Source organism: Anoplolepis gracilipes, chromosome 8 (assembly GCF_047496725.1).
Source record: "Anoplolepis gracilipes chromosome 8, ASM4749672v1, whole genome shotgun sequence".
NCBI classification, from domain to species: domain Eukaryota; kingdom Metazoa; phylum Arthropoda; class Insecta; order Hymenoptera; family Formicidae; genus Anoplolepis; species Anoplolepis gracilipes.
Window position 1 is genome coordinate 10,097,966 of NC_132977.1, and position 23,627 is coordinate 10,121,592.

Below are 23,627 nucleotides of genomic sequence, written 5' to 3' on the forward strand. Positions count from 1 at the left end.
GAAACAGGAGTGACAAAGGAGTGCGTTCAGAAATGCTATCCGTGGCTAAAGTAAATTGACCAATCGGGACAAATAAATGTTCGCTTCTTTCGACCTGATTGGTCAATTAAACGCTACTTTACCTACAGGTAGAATTTTTGAACCCACCCGAAAGCGTCGAGGATTTTTGAATCTCGCGCAAGCAGCTTGCGAGATCAGACGGTGGCGCTGTTTTTGGGAGCAGCGATGAAGTCAGTGTTGTTGTTCCATGTTTTATGTGCTTGACAGTTGCATGGGTTTAACTTGGCGCGAGTAATGTCGCATTGAACGAGGTACGTACATCGCACGATCGACGACTGACAGATCGGTCGCGATATCAAATTTCTCGTGTCGACGATCATCGTCCTGAAAATCACCGATTTCACCTGCATGTAAAGTCTGTTTCTTCGGTCGCACGGTGTCACACTTTCTGCACTTTAAGTGAAATATTCGCGGGAATAAAGAATAATAAAAATCTCCACAACTACAGAGAAAGTGTAGTTGAAAAAAAAAAATATTTGTTCTTAGGATTGAATTTCGCACATAGGCTTATTTTTAATTGTGCTTTGATATATATTTCTCTGCTTTTCTGCACGTTGAATGGGATACATATGTATATGTTTGAAAAGCAACAGGAAAAAAAGAAACTAATATATATATAGAACCGAAATTATTTCTTGAGCTCTTAAATCTTTCTCAATCTTTTCATCATCTTTATGCAGTGAAAATCATAAGACAAAGGTATTCTATTTTTCAGCAACTATTTTTACACTTTTGCTGTATACATACTTTCTGCATAATAATAATTATGTATGTTCGTAAAATATATATATATATATATATATATATATATATATATATATATATATATACTAGTACTTTGTAAATATATAAATAGTATCTATAGTAAATATATAAATATATAAATATATAAATCTGACACCTCTAAAATCTGAATAAAATATAAGATGTGTTGATTTTAGCACTTTTCGCATTCTTGCATTTGAAATGGAACTGATGCATGTTTGAGTTTCGTAATATAGAGGAATGTAAAGTAAAATGAGAACAAATCTTTGAAAGTTATAATCGAGAAATAAGGACTGACTTCGCATAAGTGAGATGGATGGCGGGAACATGACTTAATAAGTTGAAAATACACTTGGCGCGGCACGGAGGAGGTAAACATAAAAAAAGCGAGTAATAAATGTGTTCTTTTAATTATCAACTTTGTAACGGGAGTAACGAAGGTCAGTCGTTATCATCGTTGGTGATTCGCTGTTTATCGGCGTCGCGCTCGATCACGAAAAATTCGCGTAATGATAAAGTAATTATAAAATGCGAAGAAAGTAAGGCTCGTCAACACGATTAAACTGTATTAGGATTAGTTTAACTTGTATATATAAGCTTATTTATGAATTCGAATGCTGTGCAAATACGTGAAAATTTTTATCGAAATCTCTTTGTATTGGAAATCGATATGTAAGTTTTATTTTTCTGCATCGAAAGAGAGATCCAAAGATTGAACGCACTAGATTATATCCATTTAATTAAACTAAACAACTCTTTCTCTATATGTTGTTAAAATTATTTTAATAAGCTTCTTATTATTAAAGCTATTAAAACTAATAAATAGAATCCTTAGATAAAGACCTAACCGAGAGTTAACATTGATGGTAATACAATTTTATTTTACAATTGTTTATTTCGTCATTAACATTTACAATTGATAGTACGAAACGTTTCGAACATTTACATGTGTTTCCTCAGTACAAATAAAATTCAAACTAAATTTACATATATCTAACTTATGATTATTGGTCATTTGCAAGATTCTAATCCATTATTTGTTTTGTTTTTTGCCGCACTTTCCTTAACTTTATAAAAACCTTTTTTGATGTTGTTTTTTTGTTCGTCAATCTAGGAACCATTCAGTCCAATCCATTGTAGTCAATAATTAAAATTGTAAGAATTTCATTACGATATTTACTATTTTTTAAAAATAAATAATCTGCAATATGTCGGTATTCATTTGATAATTTTATATATATTTACATTTTCGATACAATGCCTGAATTGTAAACATATATAAAATTATCAATTAATACCCAGGGTCTACTCTCTGGAAAAACATAGAAAACCGGGAATATTCAGGGATTTTTTTTATATCTGGAAAAATCAGTGAAGTCTTATGGAATTTTATTGAGCTTCAGGGAATTTTTTTCGAAAATTCTTTTTTTGATAATTTTGTTTTTTATCTTGTAAATAGTTAGCCGTGTGTGTGAAACTGACGTTTCACTTGGTGGACACTTATTAATTGTTGAGAGTTTTGGCTTTATTTTTGATAAAGTATTTTTCTAGAGTTCTTGATAAAAATAAAATTAAACAAATAGTTCTCACTATTGAACAAAGAAAAAATAGATTAAATATGTAAATTTAGTTTTAATTTTATTTGTGGCTGAAGAGCCAACACCTGAATGTTTGAAACGTCCCACCATCAATTTTAAAATAAAATTATATTACTATCAATGTGTAACGCTTGGTTGGACTTTTATCTAAGGATTCTATTTATTAGTTTTAACTATATTTTGATGTAAATATATATATATATATATATTTCACTATCTCTAGATTTTCATAAATCATTGAAGAGGCGACAATAATCTTCCTTCTTGCAGAGAAATGTCTTATCACCAGCCTGTGATAATTTTATTTCATTTAGACGGACATTGAAAAATTACTGTGTTTTATAATCATTATCGCATTGTCGAGGGAAGAGGGACTAATTAAAGCACGACTGAGCGTACAATTCCATTAAGATAATCAGTCACCATAATAATCGACCAACTGCACGAGTTTAAAGATTGATCGACAATCACGTAGCGCGGCTGTTGTCCACTGAACTATGTTCTCGATTATTTGCATATGTTCGCGATTATCACATTGTTTACCGCGCTTATGAGGATTATTGAACATTGCAAGAAGAAAGAGTTAGATCCCGGACTGTGTCCATTGTATCTTAATAAGACGGTACCATTATTTGTAGGTACGAAAATATAATTCGCAATAAAGCCTCATAAGAAAAAGAATGTATTTATCAATTTATTATATTCTGGATAGGATGATGTGTTGGAAGAAAAAAAAAGAAAGAACGTTGGAAATCAATTATCACACACTTTTTCTCTTATTTTTATGATATACTAAAATTAGAAGAGGAAAATTCTTAATTCATTAAGATTAATGCCAATCACTATTGACGAAATTGAATCTGAATAATTAAAAAAAAAAGATTAATGGTCAAGAGAAAAGAGATTAATGATTAATTATCTTTAACTTTTAATGATTAATTATCTTCAACTTTATCTATCATATTTAGTAAAAATTGATGATAAATGATAAATATGGTCCGTATATTTATCGTTAAATGTTTTTATAAGTACTTTTATACATGTTTGTGTACATTTAGAAGAACATTTAGCGATAAATAAATCTTTGAATACATTTTACTTAACGGTACAAGGACAAGCATCTTTTATAGTAATAAAATTAATTTAATCTTATATATAAATGTAAAATATTCTGAATGTAAAATTTCTTATTCTATAATTTTCTAAAGAATATTAATTTCTTAAAAATATTAAAAACCATAAATAAATATGATATTTTTTTCATAATTCTTTATAAATTTAAATTATGAAAACTTCCTAATTTTGTAGGAAATTATGAGATTTTTTTACCAGGGTAGATTATCACAATGTATCGCGATTAGCGAGCGTTGTATCGCGAATTATTAAGATAATTATTATTACTGTCTTTCGGAGATCAATTGCCTGTTATCGCCTGTATCACACGTTTACGTAGCATTCTTATTTCTCGATAGGTTGGAGAGAGACCAACGCACTGTGTTGTTTACAACTTGTTCATCGTGGAGGAAAACCGATTGGAGAAGCTGGAGGCTCGACTGTGGATTTCCCCTTCCTTGTTATGGATAGTTAGTACACGACGCCACCCAGAACTGAGGAGATTCGAGCCGGAGACACGAAGTTGTGTAAGAAGCAGGAAGAGTGTGTACTCGTTCATCGAAGCGCGCGGATAGACTGCGTTAGGACTGCATGCACTAATAACTTAAAGCTGACAGAGTTGGATCAAGTAAATTTCATTATTGTATTATCGATAACATAACGATATAAGCTTCGTAAAAAGTGTTCCTGAATAAATGATTCAAATTGTGTAACAACAGATTTTTTGCAGAAATAATTTTTAACAATTAAAGATAGAATTTTTCAGACATTAAATTCTTCAGAAAAACTAATAAATAACAAAATCACGAATAATCTAATGTAATAATCTCTGTTGGTTTTTTTTAATTAAAAATTGGCTCTAACTTTTTCGTCAAAGGATCATTAAGATTAAACTCGATTTTTATACATCTTGCATAATATTGTAAGTTAAGAAGAGATTGTGAATCGTTTATCCAGGCTTACTTTATTTTTTTCTCTTTAGCGTACTTATTTCGGTATACTCTAAAATATTTTTTATAAAGTAATAATTTACTCGAAAAAAGTCACGGGTTCTTGTGAATTTAGATTTATTATGACGCCAAAATATATCGCAATAAGAGGACAATTGTTACTCTTTAGTATAATACAGTAGTTGTATTTTTTACATATATCTGTATATATCTAACGAAATCTTTAAAATCTATTTCTCAATTCTTAGACTTGAAGATCGAATATATAGCGAGTGGAAGAAAAAAAATTCATTGCCTTAAAAACCTGCGCGAAGGGGCTTGGATTATCTTTCATTTCCTGTTTTCAAAAATATCGAAACAAGTCGAATTCTATTAATATTAAAGCAACAAGATATGATATGTTTGATTGTGTAGAACTGTTTAGAACAGATTTGAATTAAGGAGAAAAATTTATCAGAGAGGAGTGGTTTTGCTTTTTCAGATTAGTCGTTTGATCGAATTTATGAGCGGATTGTCACATGTTCCGAGAAGTGATAACGAGTCAACATCTCCGGCATGAAGCAAGTCCACAGATAAGAACCTTCTAGTAGTGGTAGACCAGGTCGTGTCTGGGTCGCGCTTGTAGTGATGATTTCTCATATGGCTCGTGTCGCTTTGGAATGGGTGGTAGCGACGGTAGTGGCGAGTTTCTTGGCAATACTGATAATAGTGACGACAGTGGTGTTATTGAGGAGTCTATAAAACCGATGTTACTGCTCTTTGTTGTTTCGTGAAGCTTTCGAGCTTCCTGCGGAAGATTGCGAACTAGTGATTAATCGCGGGGAATACGTGGGGATGTTATGTAAGTCATAGTCGTTCGACAAACACGTTTGATACTCAGGATCAGAATCTACAATGTGCTGCAATGTTGCGTCAAAGTCGTGATATTTTCTATCGAAAGATAGATATCAGATGGAATTGACTAAAACAGATTATCTTTTTTCTGTGAAAATGTTGACACATGATTTTTCGTCTCCGAGTTTCGATAAAATGTTCGACGTATTGTCTATTATTTGTATACCATGTATTCACAACATATGTATATTTGACGATGCATCTGCGAAAATCTGTGATTTATTAAAAGAAAAGCTAATTGTCAGAATCTGGATCTAGTTTTCAATTGACGTAGACGACATATATAGCAATCATGCATATCAACGCGTGTCGGCTTACTAAGCATGATCGGTTTACTAAGAAATCTTGGTATTTCAGATGATCAAGTTACTTGGTTGAAGGATGCACGTCAGAAACAACATGAAGATACCTTGTGCGCGTGGTTGAGTTTCGATGAAGTGACGATTTATGAAGAAGATGCGCGGTTGAAGACCGAAGATCTAGAAGAGGAGGACGAGAAGGAGCGTGACGAACAACGGGGTCCAGGGATGTCTAAAGTGTCGGTCAATAAGTTGCAAATTTTGTGGGACCACTTCATTCACGCTGAACCCCAAAGTTACGAGGTGATTTTTTTAGATTAATGGTTTTTTCTCTATTCCTCTTCATTATGGTTTATTTCTTGCTCTTTATATTGCTTTTTATAAATTCTCGTCATTTAAAATTCGACTATTTATTTACAATAAAATTCTGACGTAAATTTTCTTTATGTGAATATCATTTTATACGATTTAATTATACGTAGCGCGATAATAATTTACTATTTAAGTGCAACAATAACTGAAGTTCGAAGCCTATTGCTTTCCGTTATAATTAGATTATTTCCATAGACTTCTATATTATAGTTTACGAAAGGAACGGATGCCTTACAAGTTACCTCCGCGCTTTGCTTTGTCAATATTTCGTAGGGGAAAATTGAGACTATATATATATACACATACACACAAGGATGGGAAAGCTATTTTTAAAAAGTAACTAGTTACCGTTATTCATTATTTATTATCAAAAGTAACTAGTTATCGTTAAAAACTATTCATTACTTTTGTAATGTTAAAACAAGATTAAAAATTTAATAAAAAATATACTTTTATAATTTATTTTAAATTTGTAAAACCATAAATAATAAGGACAAAATGTTAAAACACTCAAAGTATAAATAAAAAAATTTTAGTTTGCATTAAATTTATAACTATAGTCAAATACACGATATATTTTTTGTACTCTCATAATTATAGTCCGTATTCAGAACGCGCTTACAAAGATGTTAGCATATTTTGAATACGGACCTATATGGATATCTGTTGATAATTGTAGATTAGAATATACGAAAATAGAAAATATAATATGTCATAAATAGATTCTATACATAAAAAGTAATGATAAAAGTAACTGTAATGGTAACGGCGTTACAAGTAACGCGTTACTTCCCAATCCTGTATATATATATGCTTTATTGTTATCATCAATAACAAATTATTTCATTCAATTTTCTGAATTTTTCATTTTTGGTCTAATGAATTAATTATAAATTTTTTGATTTATTACTTTTTAGCAATAAGCATATATGTTTTATTGTGAATGATTATTTCCATTGCGAATCGATAACATATGCTCGATTGCACGATTATATATAATAGTAAACAGATTATTTATCATACATATTAAAAAAGAACTTTTTAGACAATTTCCGTTCACGAAGAATCCCTATCAGCACACATCTTCAAAAGATGTTTATAAGAGATCCACAGGATATTTAAAACTTGAATATTTTATGGATATCTTAAAAACATCTTTTATTGAACATGCGTGCTGTTAGGGAATATAAAGTATAAAAAAAATCATTTTTATATATTTAATGCCTTTTATTAATAAAAATTGCATCAGCAAATACCGTGCGCTACAAGTATGTCATTTTGCAATAACATTATGTTTTTTATTTTATGTTTATCAATGTTAATTAGTGTATCGCATGCGGACAAATTATTTTTGCTAACTTTGGCAAGTAAAGAGCAAAATTTCTTCTTTTTTATCTCGAATGCATGGTTGCGCATCCATCGGTTTCCTCTTTATGATACGATATTTCAACCTTTTCTTACAAGCGGTATCACAAATTACGCGTAATTAGCGACAATACTAATTGCGTTTTTGAATTTTACATATCTAACTGCTTCTATGTTATGTACGCATGTTTTTCTTTACAAATGATATCTGCTCATTTCGATACATGTAATATCTTTGAAATGTTGACAATGATTACGCTCATCAGCGTTAATCTCAATGTGTTTCAGAAATCATCTTGGCTTGATATATTTTTGGCGGAATTTCTCGCGCAAATTAAGGAAGGCAAGGACATAAAAGATGTTCTATCTTTCTGGTAAATATATTTCTCATATCATTTTACATTAATGTACTTATTATTTTATATAGAAATTATAAAATCTTGTAAAGTTTATTGCGCGACACTTTCTCGAGAACATATCCGATTATACGCTTATTTTTACAACTTTATTTCAACCACACTTTACTCAACCACATTATGAGTATTTGATTACGCTTTTGCGGTAGACAATTTTTATAGTAGCTGTAGTTTTATTGACGTTTTACTTAATTGTTTTTATTTTATTTTTCGTTTATCTTAATCAAAAATTATTCAATTTAAAATTATTTGATTTAATTTTAAATTATTCAAATACTTTAAATATCCGATTAAATTTAATAGTTGATTGCAATATACATCTATATAACATAAAAAGCTATTAGAAGACAATATCATGTGAGTTACTAAAAATAATAGATATATGTGAGCTGTAATCATTGATTGTATCATTGATAACTTGTATCAGATAACGCGCATATCTCTATTGTTGAGTAAGATTATGAAAAGAAAGTGTACACCAAATTTATATACTTGTATTGATATTAGTTCGGTCGGTGACGGCGGCGTATCGACTCTCGTGGCCTGCGAATTACTTTCGGATGTACACGAGCTGTGTGGGAAGAGGAACAATGGCAGCGAGCTGGTCAGTCTACGAAAGTATTTGGTGCAGGATCGCGGTTGGCGTTATCTCACAGTGCTACATCTATTGGGTGTGCGCGGTTTATCTTGCGGTCGCGAGCTGGTCACGTTGTTGGTCGCTCTCTATCCAGTTGCGTTTCAACAGGGGGCTGTCGATTTAAGAAAAACTAGCTTGTCGACTACATCGCAAAAGTCCGATGGTGAAACTGTCGTTGTTGGATCGTCAACACGCAATCAGTACGTGAAATTTCATTGTAACGATGATATCATTGACACAGTAGACATCGTTCTGCATGCGAAACGCAAGACGACGAAAGGTTTCTCTCACGAGAGCGATGCACCTCCACGTAGAAGGTCTGCTTGCAGACGATCCATCGCTGACGCTGCAAAGTCTCAACAATCCAATCCCAAGCAGATGAAATCGTCATCGATTCTAAAATCTCGACGCAATACACCCGAGAACGCGACAAGTAGCGAGTCTGAACTATTAACAGACGGCATCGATCCAGCGCGTTCCCTCACTCTGAAGATTCGTTTGAATCCGATGGATTTTGAATATTTTACGTCAATTGTCAGAAGTGACGAGGAACAGAAATGGCAGGCCGAATTATATGAGCTGCCACCTCGTCCTGTGAGAAAAACACCGCGTGATTATGTCGACGAGAGAATCCAAGATGTACTGAATGCAGAGATCAGTAACTTTGAAATTAGTTTGCTCATCATACAGCTGTTACAGGGTTTACGTGACTATGACACGCCCGCCGAGCAAACACCAGCTGTGCAGGTTTTGAAGTTTGCTCTAGACACGTTGTGGTCGCTACAATTTGGCATAGACGGCAATAATTTGACTGGTACAGAATGCGTCACTTTGAAAGCAGCGGCCGCCAGGTTGATGTTAACGGCTCTGGAACGCGCTTTGAGAGCTGACGAACCTACCACAGCGGTGATTCACAATGGCCTGCTACCGATGACTTTGAGATTGCTCGAAGATGCTTGCAGTAAACCGGTAAACGTATTGGAGCCAGAGGAAGGTTCGCTATTGCAGGAATTTATTTTCGCCACCATCTACGGGATTGTTACTTTTCTTTATTGCCTGTTACATCAGCGCAGCGGCAACGTCGATAAGCTATCGGATTTCCTCGAATTGTTCCGTCTTTTCATTGAGAGCCAGGATGGTAAACTCGTCGAGAGAACGATATTCGCGATCGTCGATCTGCCCAGTATTGATGCAACGAAATCGATAGTACGCGCTAAGAAAATAATCGACATGATAGGTGCGTTGACCAGTGGATTGAAGCGTGTTCGTCGCGATCTTTCACACGCTATGCAATGCCACAGGACCAAGCACAGATCCTGCATCGACAACATTCAAAGTTATCATCATTCGAACGTACTCGGAGTACCATATTCCCAATCGATCGTTGATGTCGCTGATAAACAGATGTGTTGCATTTCCTCACTATTCGCGACCCTCATGAGTTTATTGAAGAAGTCTCATCTGTTTGCGAGCGAACTGCAAGTGAGACTGATTAAGATCACCACCGCTGCGGGTACATGCTGTTGTTTCCCACCCGAGATACTCATTTCGAGTATGGTTGCATTTCTAAAAAACCGCGAATTTTCGACATATGCGCCTGCTGTAGCATTTCTCGAATGTATTTTCTTTAAAGAGCTTGGCGCTTTTCCAGTAACAGACGCATGCAACACCTGTGTTAGGCCGGCAAATTATTCGTGGAATTTTCTGGAGATGTACGTCGATTTACTGTGTCCTAGCGATCCGAAACTTTGTTACATCGTCATGGCGCATCTGCTGCAAGTTACATCTGGTTCCCGATTTCACGTAAGGGAACAGCTTCTTTTTCGAGTCTTCTATCCAGCTTTTCTACGTGCTAAAGAATGTTACGCAATCGATAACAGCAACGTAACAGCGAAGTTTCTCTTGCAGTCCTGCATGTCCGTTATGTCGTGTTTAATCGTGAACGTGCACATGTGCGAGAAATTTATGGTGATAAATGGATTGCGCGAGATATTGCCCTTGATGGCAAATGTGGCGTTCACTAGAAGCGTTTATGCCCTTTTGGAGGTCACTGTAATTATAGAGATTTGGAAGATGCGTGAGAAATTGGACAATTTAGAAAGCATCGAGATGTCGTTCGCGACTAAGTCTCTTTTTGAATCTCTCGATAAAGAGACGAACGAATTATTGAATTGTTTACGATGTTTCGAGAAACCGAGACTGGAAGAAAATATGAATCAGCGAGACGAGAACAGAGATACATTTGACAGGCGTTCTGACAATCAGAAAGTTGACCTATCTCTTGTAAAAACCGATGAGACAGCAATTAAAAGTCTCGATAATACAAAAACATTACCGCAACTACCTGAAAATGACGATACTCACCATGAACAATTAGAGAATAAGACTGATACTGTAGTAATTTCGAATTCATTTAAGAAGTTTTATACTCTTATAGAGCAAGTTATTGAAGTGTGCGACGACACGGACGTGTCGTTCGAGAAATTCAATTTATATCAAGCTAGCATAGCATGGAGAGCTGCTGCAGGTGTAGCCTTGTGCAGCCCGAAATTTCGCATCGAATTATCCGCGCATCCAGTATCCAGAAAATCGCTGCGTTTATTCAGGCTGTTAACTATAGGCCTTGCCACGGATAGTATTGAAGGTAATTGTACAATATGATTATGGAGCGATAATAACTATCTAAAAGAATGATTATGTATTGATAAATTATTGTGCTCTTTTAGATACTGGCAAATCGGCACATAAACTCTTCGAGGCCCTGATTACGTGTTGTTTAATATCTCCGTTGTGTAAGTGTATTGTTCATACTATGATGAATGTGATTAATAAGCATATGTGTAATATACATACATGTCCATTACATATGTGTATACATATGTATATATCGATCGCTGTAGCAGCTGCGGGATTTATAATCCAAAGATATTTCGCGTGTTTGCTTGGCAGAAAAACAGTTCAGAGAACGTAGACAGATGATAAACATCATTCCTGAAATCGCGGTTGTCTATTATAATTATATACATTATTTATTATTTGCTGCATTGAAATTTTATTTTATTTTTACCGATTTTATATAACGAGAGTGTTTTGCGATACAGATGATTGTGACATAATCATGGAACTAAGAAAATCATTAATGAATACCGGAATGAAACTCGGTCGTGGAGTAGCTGTGATAGTGGATGCGATATTGAAAGTATCTATGCTGAAGCCGGCGCAAGAAAATAGCATACCTCAACAACCGCGTCCTAGAGTACGTGTTATTATTTTTTAAATTTCTAGATCAATTTGTGAAAAATTAATAAATTTTAAATATTTTTATATATTATATTTAAATATTTTTATTAATAATACGTTTTTTTTATTACAGTTACCAACTTTGTCGTTAGAGAATCCACCGGATTACAGCGCCGAAGATAGCAGTACCGGTGAATACGTAACCGCTGATGATGGATACGAAGCGGATGTCGAAATACCTGAAAAGAGTTCCAACAACAATATCTCCAAGAAAAGCAGTCCTCTTGGACTTGTGGTAGAGCCGAGAGGTCATGCTAATGCTCATCCTGCTTTATGTTCGTTGGCCATAGATCTTTTAATTCACTTCAGCAAACAGTAAGGTCCCGAGCTTTGATATATATATTAACATATTATTATTACTTTATTTTATGAAGCTTTTTTTGTAGAGGTTTAGATTTAGAAAGAAGTTCGATAACAACTAGTGGATTACGAAGAATCGCTGGCACGTGTCGAGAAAGCGCCTCAAGTTGTGCCGCTCTCGCGGCTTCAGGAACTATTATGAGGATATTAAATGGCTTTAAAAATGTATTCATTAACAGTGATCCACAATGTCGAGGTAATTTTAGCACTCATATGGAAAATATACCAATTTCCTGATTATTAGAATACTATTTAATGAAAATATATATTTTTTTCAGATTTGCAACACGCGGCGTTGGAAGTTTTTACATTGTTGGCGACGCAATCAATCTCATCGACGGAGCTAATGGAATATCTGTCTTTTTTTAAAGCAGAAAGACCACCGTTGTTACCGTTGCTGGAGCCGTTGTATCATTTGGTACTGGTGGCACGACCTCAACCTAATTTTATTTTGTCGTTCCCCGTGCATTCTGATATAAAAGTATCGCCGAAGACAGAGCAACATAAAAATCTGGAGAAGGCTGAGAACCTTGTGAACAATTTCAGAAAGAAACATCTCGCGGCAGGAATTTGTAGTCCGTGGTCCGTACATGCGACATGTTTACCTATCGGTCCGGAACTCGCCTGGCCAGTATGGTTGCACGGTTGTTCTGCTTCTATGTGGCTAAGAGTAGAAAGAGGAATGTCTATCGGTGGTCGTGCGACACTCTATAACACTTCACCGTTGCTTGACTCAGATAACGAGAGTTTATCCGATTGGGGTATTCTTTCTGACAATTGGAATCGAGAAGGTTAGTAGAAAACATTATTGTGTGATTACGTTTATAATTATTCTTACAATATCTCTAATTGTGTGCATTTATTTATTAATATATATGAGGAAAGAAATATTATTTATTGATAGCATAAATTTGTTATTTCTGACTTAAAGACGCGTATATACACATTTCAAAATGCCATAGATAAATTAATCTGATATCTAATATTTTCTCGGGATTATTAGTTGTAGCAGGTTCTGTGTCGCCACCCACACCAACGTCAATAATACATTTGATGTCTATTGGCTTTGAATCGTTGGTTTTAGAAATGTGGCTTGATCTAAAAGCAGGTAAAATATTTTTGTTTAAAATTAACGAATTATTAATCAAACAAAAATTACTTTGACTTTATTAATTGCTATTGTTTCTAGATAAATTAATTTTACGACTCACTCGTCCGGACGATAAGCTGAACCGAACGATCTCCGAAACTTCCATAAACGATATGCTTCCCTCAGGACATTGGCATCACTTGACGTTAAATTTTAAAGATACCGTCTTGAATAAACGGAGTGCTGTAATTGAAGTTACGCTTTGGGTAGACGGTTGGAAAGAAATCAATGCTCAATTACCGTTTGACGGTTTATTGATGAGAAAACCGGGTACTACATGTATTTTATTAGGTCAAATCGGGTCGAGCAGTATTGGCGCATGGTATCTCGGAAATTTAATGGTTTTTAGGTACATTATTTTACATTAAATAGATAGTAATTCACATATAATATATTAAAGTCATATCTACGTCTAATTTTTAACCGTTTATTCGTAGGTGTCCAGTATTCACGAAAGAACGTGCGTTATATTTAACAAGTCTCGGACCAAATTACACCAACTTGGCGGATTGTATCTTAAACACTGTGAAGCCTGATTTTGCGCCTCTTATTGCGTCTGGTGCGCTGAATGATATTTGCGAAGTAAAATACGGTTAGTACAATACATAAATATTATTATCTACATAAATATAAATTTCTATGAAACTTGATACTTTATTTTTATGCCTTGTAGAAGGTGGTAAATTCGATTCAAGCCGACGAAAATCTTATGGTGGTACTTATTTGAGACATGCCGTCGAGACAGTGGTGTCAGAATCGAAAATTGACTGGGACGCCGTTATGGATGCGACAAACTCGCATCTTGGCGAGTTGCAAGACAATTTGCTTCTTAATTACGAGGCTCAAAATCCAAATATCATACATCTGTATCCTCAAGCCGTCGCTAATCCTTCTGGTAAATGACACGGCACTCAATACGTTATTATAGTATTGATCAATTATATTACATTTAATGATATATCTTTTTAGTTATTGTGAGAAATATATTTCCGGGCCAACCAGGTTTTAGAATCGTTTCAGCACCAGAACACAGGGTGTCGCAGCAACCGCCTTTATCGATCTCTCCGATTGTATCTACTCGTTTAGAAAATCAACAATATCGTGGACTTATACCTGCAGCGATTTTAATAGGTGGTGTACCAGTATTTTTATATCTTTTTGCGAGGGTAAGTATTCTCCTTTTAAGAGGATCTCTATTTTGCATAAAAATTTATTGAAAAAAGAAGGTAAATGAAATGCATGTATATTTTCACAAATCTAAATATTTATAACTGCTTGTATAGGTGGTCGAACTAAACTCTACCGAAAAGGAACAAGCTCTGGCTCTCTCCACAGTCCTGCATCTTGTTCGTAGTGATTCAGAACTCTTAAATCAATACCGATCGAATGGCGGGACATTACTGGTTCTTCGCGTTCTAGAGTCGTCTCGGTGCCACGCAGGTAGACATATTCTGAAGGCGATGCTGGATGCAGCGTGCGACAGCCCGATCATCATCAGAGATGTCGGCAGTGGTAATCCAGTTTCTCAGAATTGCGAGGCTGTTATCACGGATCCAGAATTGATCAAAGCCGCACTTACTGCATGGAGAGCATGGGCGAAATACGATACCTTAAATTTGCTGCTGCAAACATTGCTACTTTTACTGCGAGATCAACATTCACAGCGTGAATTCAATGCGTCTCAATTAAACAGGGTTGGAGTTGTGGATACGATCCTTACTTTGTGTAAGGTAAATTAAATATTCTGTTTAACGTAACGCTATTATACATCGATATACGTAATGTATATATTTCATAGTGATATCTCTTGCTTTTCTAGGAACACTTCATGTACGAAATAAACGAAGAAGTAAATGCTGTATTGGATACGAATACTGGAATCGCCATTGTGGAACTGATGCGCGCCTTGATGGGTGCACCACCGGAGTTTGCTCATTTAGTCGCCATCACTGATTATTTGGTTCTCGTTCATCAAGCTTCGGAGACCTATGTTACTCACTCACGACAAAATATCTATTTTATGTTGCCGCAATTCACGGAGATAAAAACAAATTTGAAAAAAAGCGATAACGCTTCTATTTCTTCTAATGATTCGATAAGCTTGATGGAAAACAGTAAACTGAACAAGGCATTAACGAATGAACAGGTGTGATTTTTGTAGATGTATGTGAAATTTTCTTGCAAAAATTGCATAAATATATTCGACTGTTTACTTTGTAGATTCAAAAGATTCGAAGTCCCAAAAAAAAAGATCAAAGAACACTGTTGATAGATAATACTAGCGGTGGAGAAGACTCTGGAATTGCAGCTAGTGATGGATCTACTCCACAGAGCAATGTAATAATAAGAAAAAAGTGTATATGATATAATTTTACATGTTACTTATTTGAAAATATGTGCATTGTTACTTAGGAGAGACAATCAACATATGTAGATGAAAGAAGAGCTTGTCAAGGCTTAGTCTGCGAAGGATTACTGTTGCTATTGAGAGATGCTGTAAGAGTGTTACCAGACTGCCAAGTTGGATCAGTGCTAAAGCATGTTTTAAGAGCTGAACTGTTGTTGGTTTTAGCCAATGATCCCGATCACCGCGTACGCACAGCATTGATCAAGGTAAATAATTTCTTATAATTTCCGTTTCAAGACACGGAGAGAATGAAATATTTCATAATATCTTATATGTACCAATATCTTTTAGGTGATACAAACCTATCTACAACGTGCTAGTGATGAGGAAGTTAACAAGTTTATAAAACAAAAATATTTCATGCATCTAGGAAATCAAATAGCTTTATATCCTGCGAGTGATTCGGTAGTTATTGCTTTAGAGAATTTAGCTGTACGAAGTCCGACTTTAGCAGCAATGCCAATGTTAATGGCGATAATTGCAAAGACTTTCAATTCTGATTCAAGTATAATCAGGCCGTTGATATTATTTATAACTGATGTAATAGCAAAGGTATGGAAATAAAATATATATTTTATGACAGCAAATTTGACAAATACAACTAAATTAATTTTTGTCACTTTTCAGAATACGAATGTACTGAAAGTACTCTTAGAGCAAGGCTTAATCGAATCATTGGTGCAAGGTTTGATCGGGGCTGCACATAAAAATAACTCTATGTCCCTTCGTCGAGACATTCATGTGTTGTTCGTGACAATCGCGACTAAGCTTTTAGAATTACCCGGCAGTCATCAGATACAAGCGGTATTGGATCTACATGTGATACTTGATTACATGGAAATATCGGAGAAGCTACGATGCTGTACGAGTGCGATTCGCACAGTCGTGAGAGACGCACAAGTCGCATTGTTCGATGGAGAGTTGGACGCACTCGTGACAAAGTTGTCGATTCCCTCAGGATTCCGTTTACGTAGCACGGCTTCTTATTTGGCTTCGACATCTTATTTCACTTCAGGTAACTTTTAGCGTCTGCAAAAGCTTTAAACACTCACATTTTATATTTATATTTGAAAAATACTTTTTCAGTTCTTACGACGTCTAGCGAGCAGAGTGATCATGGATCCCATTCTTCCAGCTACGGTAGCTTCCATGCGAGTTCGTCCTCGGTGCTGCGAGAACCCGGTAAAGGAGAATTGAACGATCGTTTCCGTATCATCGTGACACGTGCAGTTGAATTTATAACAGCGGCCGATACATCACCATCCGTCAACGAATTGCAGCTAACGAGGAGATTATTTTCCATTCTTTTGCACGGTTTATGCAACCCGCTGGAGAAGAAAAATCATTGGAGCAGTACATGGTCCGTTAGACCAGCGTTAAGAAAATATACGGCTAAGATTATGATATGGCTGCTGGAGCCATATCAGAGTATCAGTACGAGAATGTACGCCATTAGATCTCTAATGGAAGAACCAAGAGCTCGTGAAATCCTATCGTGCATTTTGGAAGTTCATCCACAGGTATCTGTGCTAATTAATTTGAGCAACTAATATTTGTACTTTATGCATTAGAACAAAATCCGATATTATTATCTAAAATATTATGTCTAGATGGAACAAAAGTTTACCGTATTTTTTTGGGACTTATTGCAAAAACGGGACGAGATGCCCAGTGCCGATGCTAGAGTGTGCGCAGAACTGAGAGAAGCTCTGCGAGTGTGGAATCTCGCGAAAGGGATAGAACAAGCCAATCTGGAAGTGTGGAACGATGAATTAGCTTTGTTACGTCGAGATTTTCTTCTGGATCGAGATATTTGTATCGACAATTATCCTGCAGTTTTAAGGTAAATGCGTATGTATCATATAAAATCAACGTTTGGTCGAAAATTTAAAATTATATAATATATATAATTTTATGTTAGAATTGGCAAGAGATTTGATACGTTGGCGAAGCAGTTAATCGAAAGTGCTATGAATGTAACGCGTTCGGTTGTGGAAGAACAAAACCGTGAGCGCAAGGTATTGATGGAACAGTTAAAACACATGCGAGCATTAGAGGCTCAGGCGGTGGCTAAGTGGAGAGATATAGCCAAGCGATTAACACATGAATGGGCGCCATGGCACTTTTCGAATAGCTATCCGAAAAGTTGGGAATTGGATCCGACTGAAGGCCCCGCGAGAGTCAGAATTCGGCTTCAAAGATGTCATTTGAATATTGATAAAAGGTTCTTCTTGCCTGAGCATCAAGATAATTTAGGTACGTAATATCATCATAAAATGAACAATTTATCTTTAGATGTATATTTTTTATTATTATCTCTATTTTTTATATTATATATATTTTATTAGCATCTCTCGCTGACGTTCGCATGTATGGAAAAATATAATACATTAAAGATACTGTCTTAATCTTAAATTTTATATTTTATAGAATCTTCCAATATCGAAATGCCGTTGTCCTATTTATTTACGAGTACTCGTGAAGATGCGAACACTACGGCTTTGATCGAACGATTACACACGAGTGAAAAAATACGTAAGATGTCTCAAGCGAAAGTTGTTACACCTAGGGCCGAATTAGCAGGAGAAGTTCTCATTGGTGAAACATGTGTGTATTTCGTTCCAGATAATCCTGATGTGCCATTACATACGGACGTAAGCAATTTATCTTTATCTCTTGCAATTATAATTCATCGACAGAACATCAATTAATCATTCTTAATTGTAGATAGCATTGGGTGGTTTCGATTTGGCTGTAACTGGTGGTACTGCTTGGCGTCTCGAAGATATTCGCGAATTACACAAAAGAAGATATCAGTTGCAAGAGAAAGCCATCGAGATCTTTCTCATTACCGGCAGAACGTACTTGTTAGCGTTCAACTCATCTAAGGAAAGGGACGAATTTGCGACCGAGTTATCCGCTTGCAATTTGCCCAGGCGAATCCCCGGTGATGATTTGGGAGAGGCTCTAGCCTTGTGGAGAAGCGGCGCGCTCACTAATTGGGAATATATTATTTGCTTAAACAAACTAGCGGGCCGTTCGTATAATGATTTAATGCAGTATCCCGTATTTCCGTTTGTTTTGGCGGATTACGTCAGCGACAAGATAGACTTGAACAATCCGAAAATTTATCGGTAAATAGTCTGGAAAATATATGGAATATAAATATAATTTTTCTTAAATACATTTATATATACATATTTTGTAGAAATTTCAAACGACCGATGGCTGTGCAAGATAAAAAGAATGAACAACACTACATAAATAATTATAATGTAAGAATTTAAAATAATTATAAAGTAATTATATGTTATCATTATTAATTGATATTTCTCTTATATAGTCATTAATAACTATATTTTGATACAGTACTTGAAGCAAACTGTAACAGAAGGATTAAATTTGATTGCCTTAAATCAAGGACCATTTCATTACGGATCTCATTACAGTAATTCTGGAACGGTATTACACTTTTTGGTACGGCTTCCACCGTTCACTAGTATGTTCCTATGTTATCAAGGTAATTAAACAACTTACATGAAACTTTTATGTATCCTTTTTTTTACAATAATATTAATCAAAAAATTTCTATTAAAATTATATATCTGTTTGCAGATAATAATTTTGATATTCCTGATCGAACATTCCATGCGTTAGCTACCACATGGAGATTAACTAGTTGCGATTCCACAACGGATGTGAAAGAATTGATACCAGAATTCTACTATTTACCTGAATTTTTATTAAATTTCGAAGGTAATTTAGAACACATTACAATTATTTTCTGTGAAAAAAATTAACGCGAATGTAAAATAGCGTACGTTTGCAAATACGTTCGTATTGCAGGATTCGATTTTGGTGTTCGACAAAATGGTAACAAAGTTGGAGACGTTGAATTGCCAAAATGGTGCGGCGGTGACGCGCGTCTTTTTATATTGGCGCATAGAGCCGCGTTGGAATCGGACGTTGTGAGAGAAGTATTACCGTATTGGATTGATCTAGTTTTTGGATTCAGACAGACAGGAAAACCGGCGGTAGAGGCCATAAATGTATTTCATCCTGCTGTACGTTAGTTCTATATTATTGCAGCATAGAATTTATACGCTGCATAAATATATATTAATAATCAAATGAATATTTATTAATAGCTTACTTCTATTTAGACTTATTATGGATTCGATGTGGAACAAATAGCCGATCCCTTAGAACGTCAAGCCTGGGAAACGATGGTACGAACTTATGGTCAAACGCCTGCACAATTATTTAGAGCTCCTCATCCATTGATTCAAAATCTTGGCAATGTAACGCTCTCTAATCAGACACCCCAGGTTATCGAAGGAGTCAGTGGTAATCTTTTTTTTTTGCTAATTTAAATTATTAAGCTATACTATGAATATTGATATAAAAATATCAAGAGTACAAAATTAAATGATTACAATTGTTTGATATAATTGCAGGTATAAAATGGGGAAATTATGTAGGCGCACCTGGAAATAAACCTGTATTATGTTGGAAGTTAAAACATAAAACTCCATTAGCTTCTCTAATTCCTCTCGCAACTGGTGACGTTTTTGGCTTACCTAATTACACGACGCTTCTACTGAGTTATACTAAAGAGAAAGGTTATTTATTTATATTGTAACTTTTACATTCTACACAATTCGCGAAACTTTACATATAAGTATGATTTTTTTATAAGTCTTTTGTTTGTTGCAGCTGGTAGTATGTTAAGCGGCATGTCTGTCTTAGGTGCTGCATTAGTGTCATGGAGTGGAACAGATGGAATCGTTAGATTAAAATGTAAAAAGGAACAACCACCAAGGCCTTTAATTAAATCATCAGGCCTCGACCCAGTAAGTATCTTATAATATATACATCTTGTGATAAACACCTCCGTTAAGAATTTAATAATAAAACAAAAAGAAAAAAACATACAACCAAGTTTATATATAAGATTAAAGTTATTTCATTTAAAATAAAATGTTGAACGTAAATTATCCATTTAGATCACGACATTGGGCTCTACTCCAGATTGTGGACAACTCTGGCTCGGACATTTATCAGGCAGAATTACAGTGCATACGTATACTATCGGAGCTACAGGCAAAATCGAATTCAGTTTAGCACCTGCAACAATACTTTTAGCACATAGAAGTCGGGTGACAACAATATCTTTGTCACGTGCGTTTAGTATTGCTTGTTCCGGTGATGCTAATGGAGTCATTACTATTTGGGATTTAAACAGGTACATGATATAAAAATAAATCCTATGTTACCTTTAGCGATTCGTTATATGTTTTTTTATTTTGTTATGTATTTTTATTTTGAAACAGTTTAACATATGTGAGGTCAATAGTCTGCGATCAAGGTTACGCTATACATCTTTTATGTATCAGTGAAACACTTGGTGATGTAGCAGTTACTTATGAGATTCCTAGGTCAGGGAACAACGTAACCGTCGATCGATCCGAATTGAAAATTTACACCATAAATGCAAGGGCTGTAGGCTCTATTTTATCCAAAAATCGTATAACATCGCTTTGTTATAGCAGTGCGCCAGAAGGTGTTTCTGTCAATGTTATTGCAACTGGTTTAGAGAATGGAATAATAAGGTATGCATATTGTTATTTTAAATCTATAAACAATTATCAAACGAAAGTATTTTTGAATGCAGATTATGGAGCAGTTGGGATCTGCAGCTAGTCAGAGAAATTTCGAATAATGTGAGAGACTGTTGTGCAATAATTGCTGTGGTATGGTCCTTAGATCAACACCACTTATATGCAGTGATGGAAGACTCCACTGTTCTAATTTGGGAGGGATCTAAACGTCTCAGTAATGGTACTCCAAAATTCGTCAACTTAACGTCATTCTGATCTATGCAATCATTACCTGAACAATTTAAAGCTGATGTAAGAACAAATGTATGAACTGAGGAGAAAGTTTATGTATAAAGAAGCAGAATTAATTATGAAACAAAAAAGTGATGTTATTTTCTATATTACATCTATTATGTTTTTTCTAGTTTTTTTTCTGTTTATTTTATTATTTTCAAGATTAGTTAATACGTGACTATTTTTGCATTATTACTTAAGATTTATATTCAAATAGTAAATTACACTCAAATCTTTTTTTATTTTTAATCATAATATGTATTGATGGCAAAATGAATAATGTACTAAAGTATTATCTTATTGAGTTTTTTTTTTGACACAATGCGCTCAGTAGAAAAAGCAGTTTTGCAAAATAGATTTAGCCAAAATTAAGATCATACATTAATTAGATTAATGATTTTTATAATAGTTGTATAACAGCTTTTTCTGCTTAGCACAGCCAATGATTATCTCTAGTTAAAATATAATGATAGTTTATATGTAAATTTTTATAAAATAACGTTGCAATAACAAAGACGCATTTATATAAATTTTTTTTGTTCATATTTTTTATATAAATTTATATAATTTAATTATATAATAATTTAATATATATATATATATATATATATATATATATATATATATATATATATATATATATATTAAGTAAATGTTTTAACTGTATTAAATATTCTTCATATTTATCCAATGTATTTACCTAAACTGCTTATATCAAATCTCATTCAAGCAAGGTTCAATTATTTCAAATATAGGATAGTATCTTGTTGTCCTTCTTGCAATCTGGTCTGCAGTATCTCCACTTGAATTTATTACATAAGGATTTATATCTGAATGTAACAAAAGAAGTTGAAGGGCAGTGGAGTTGTGAGAAGTAGCGGAAACCAGATGTAAAGGTGTTTGATCTCCTTTACTTTTAGCGTTTATATTCGCTCCACTTGAGATCAATGCTTCAGCACATTCCACATTATTCCAACAACAAGCAGAGTGCAAAGGCTCCCATTCATCCTGCGTTTTAGCATCTATTTTAGCTTCTGCTTCTAATAGATACTGTTAAGAAGTAATAACAAGATTATATAATGTAAACTTCAGGTGATTTTTATAAAGATTAAAGAAATAATTTTCAGTTTCTAAATCACCTCTACTACTTCTATGTTATTGCCGTAACATGCTCTATGAAGTGGGGTATAACCATCCTTATCAGTACATTTCAGCAAGAGATGATTCTTGCTCACTAATTTCTTAATTTTTTCTAGATTTCCTTCTTCAGCAGCGCTCAATATAGCTTTTGCATTGGGTTCTGAAACACAACATTACTATAAATCTGACATAAAACGAAACAATTTCAATAAAAAACTGTTCGGAAAACATATTATTATATTTTAAGTATATTTTTATTCTTTTTAGCAATTTTCTAATTAATTTGATATGAAATTACTTGTCAAAATTCTAACCTCTTGCATTACGCTCAAGTTCCACACCATCATCGTCATCTTCCCAGGCGCTCACTTGCATACGTTCACTACGTGGTGTACTAAGCATCTTATCTCGTATCGCCTCTAAATCTTGCAATTCGTTGTCCTCCTCTTCCGATGACATATTTTGTCATAATACTTTTCAATCAACACCGACTACAGTTCTACGTGAAAGCGTAACCACGTGTATGTCATACGTCATACATGTCAATAATTGTATAATGTATATATACGTCATCCCTAATATTACGTATTGCGTAATCCCTGAAAGCGATACGCCCTCTGTGGACATAAAAACGTGGACATTGAACTACATACCCAAAGACCACGAATGTTCTCAATGAATAACGCATAATATGCAGAGTTTTGGTTGCGGTACGTGCTATGTCCACAAAATGTATTAACACATTTTGCTTATTCACTTTTACTTAAAAATAATTTGTTATTTCTCCACACTGGCAATAATTTACTTTTAATATCAAATAACCAAGTAAATATTGTCAATATTCTAATTTTGTCAATAACATCTTGATTTTTTGTAATTCTTTTCCTTTTATTAAACGCTATTTTTA

At 34.4% G+C, this 23,627-nt stretch overlaps 2 protein-coding genes across 6 annotated transcripts; one reads left to right on the top strand and one right to left on the bottom strand.

Moving 5' to 3' along the window:
- The first annotated feature begins 29 nt into the window (after positions 1-29).
- On the top strand, positions 30-22,109 carry Mv (lysosomal-trafficking regulator mauve). Of its 5 annotated transcripts, XM_072897217.1 has the most exons (37): positions 30-311; positions 3,896-4,164; positions 4,968-5,327; positions 5,738-5,982; positions 7,705-7,790; positions 8,340-11,113; positions 11,196-11,261; positions 11,571-11,725; positions 11,843-12,084; positions 12,144-12,325; positions 12,408-12,920; positions 13,133-13,237; positions 13,319-13,628; positions 13,717-13,871; positions 13,953-14,174; positions 14,249-14,445; positions 14,563-15,009; positions 15,099-15,425; positions 15,500-15,616; positions 15,692-15,892; positions 15,978-16,238; positions 16,314-16,701; positions 16,773-17,206; positions 17,297-17,529; positions 17,608-17,942; positions 18,117-18,340; positions 18,414-18,820; positions 18,895-18,961; positions 19,056-19,206; positions 19,302-19,442; positions 19,533-19,750; positions 19,850-20,033; positions 20,144-20,308; positions 20,403-20,539; positions 20,693-20,931; positions 21,020-21,298; positions 21,361-22,109. In XM_072897217.1, exons 3-37 carry the CDS (start codon positions 5,321-5,323, stop codon positions 21,560-21,562), a joined length of 10,416 nt encoding a protein of 3,471 aa, XP_072753318.1. In that variant the 5' UTR covers positions 30-311; positions 3,896-4,164; positions 4,968-5,320; the 3' UTR covers positions 21,563-22,109. The 5 variants fall into 5 exon arrangements, with proteins under 5 accessions (XP_072753318.1, XP_072753322.1, XP_072753320.1 ...); XM_072897221.1 differs by lacking the exon at positions 30-311 and having other exon boundaries at positions 12,156-12,325; XM_072897219.1 differs by lacking the exons at positions 30-311; positions 4,968-5,327.
- A 114-nt stretch (positions 22,110-22,223) lies between these two features.
- LOC140668658 (ankyrin repeat domain-containing protein 49) lies at positions 22,224-23,179 on the bottom strand. Its single transcript, XM_072897868.1, has 3 exons — positions 23,035-23,179; positions 22,720-22,880; positions 22,224-22,630 (listed from the first exon to the last, which is right to left on the bottom strand). Exons 1-3 carry the CDS (start codon positions 23,177-23,179, stop codon positions 22,295-22,297), a joined length of 642 nt encoding a protein of 213 aa, XP_072753969.1. The 3' UTR covers positions 22,224-22,294.
- Between the last annotated feature and the right edge of the window lie 448 nt (positions 23,180-23,627).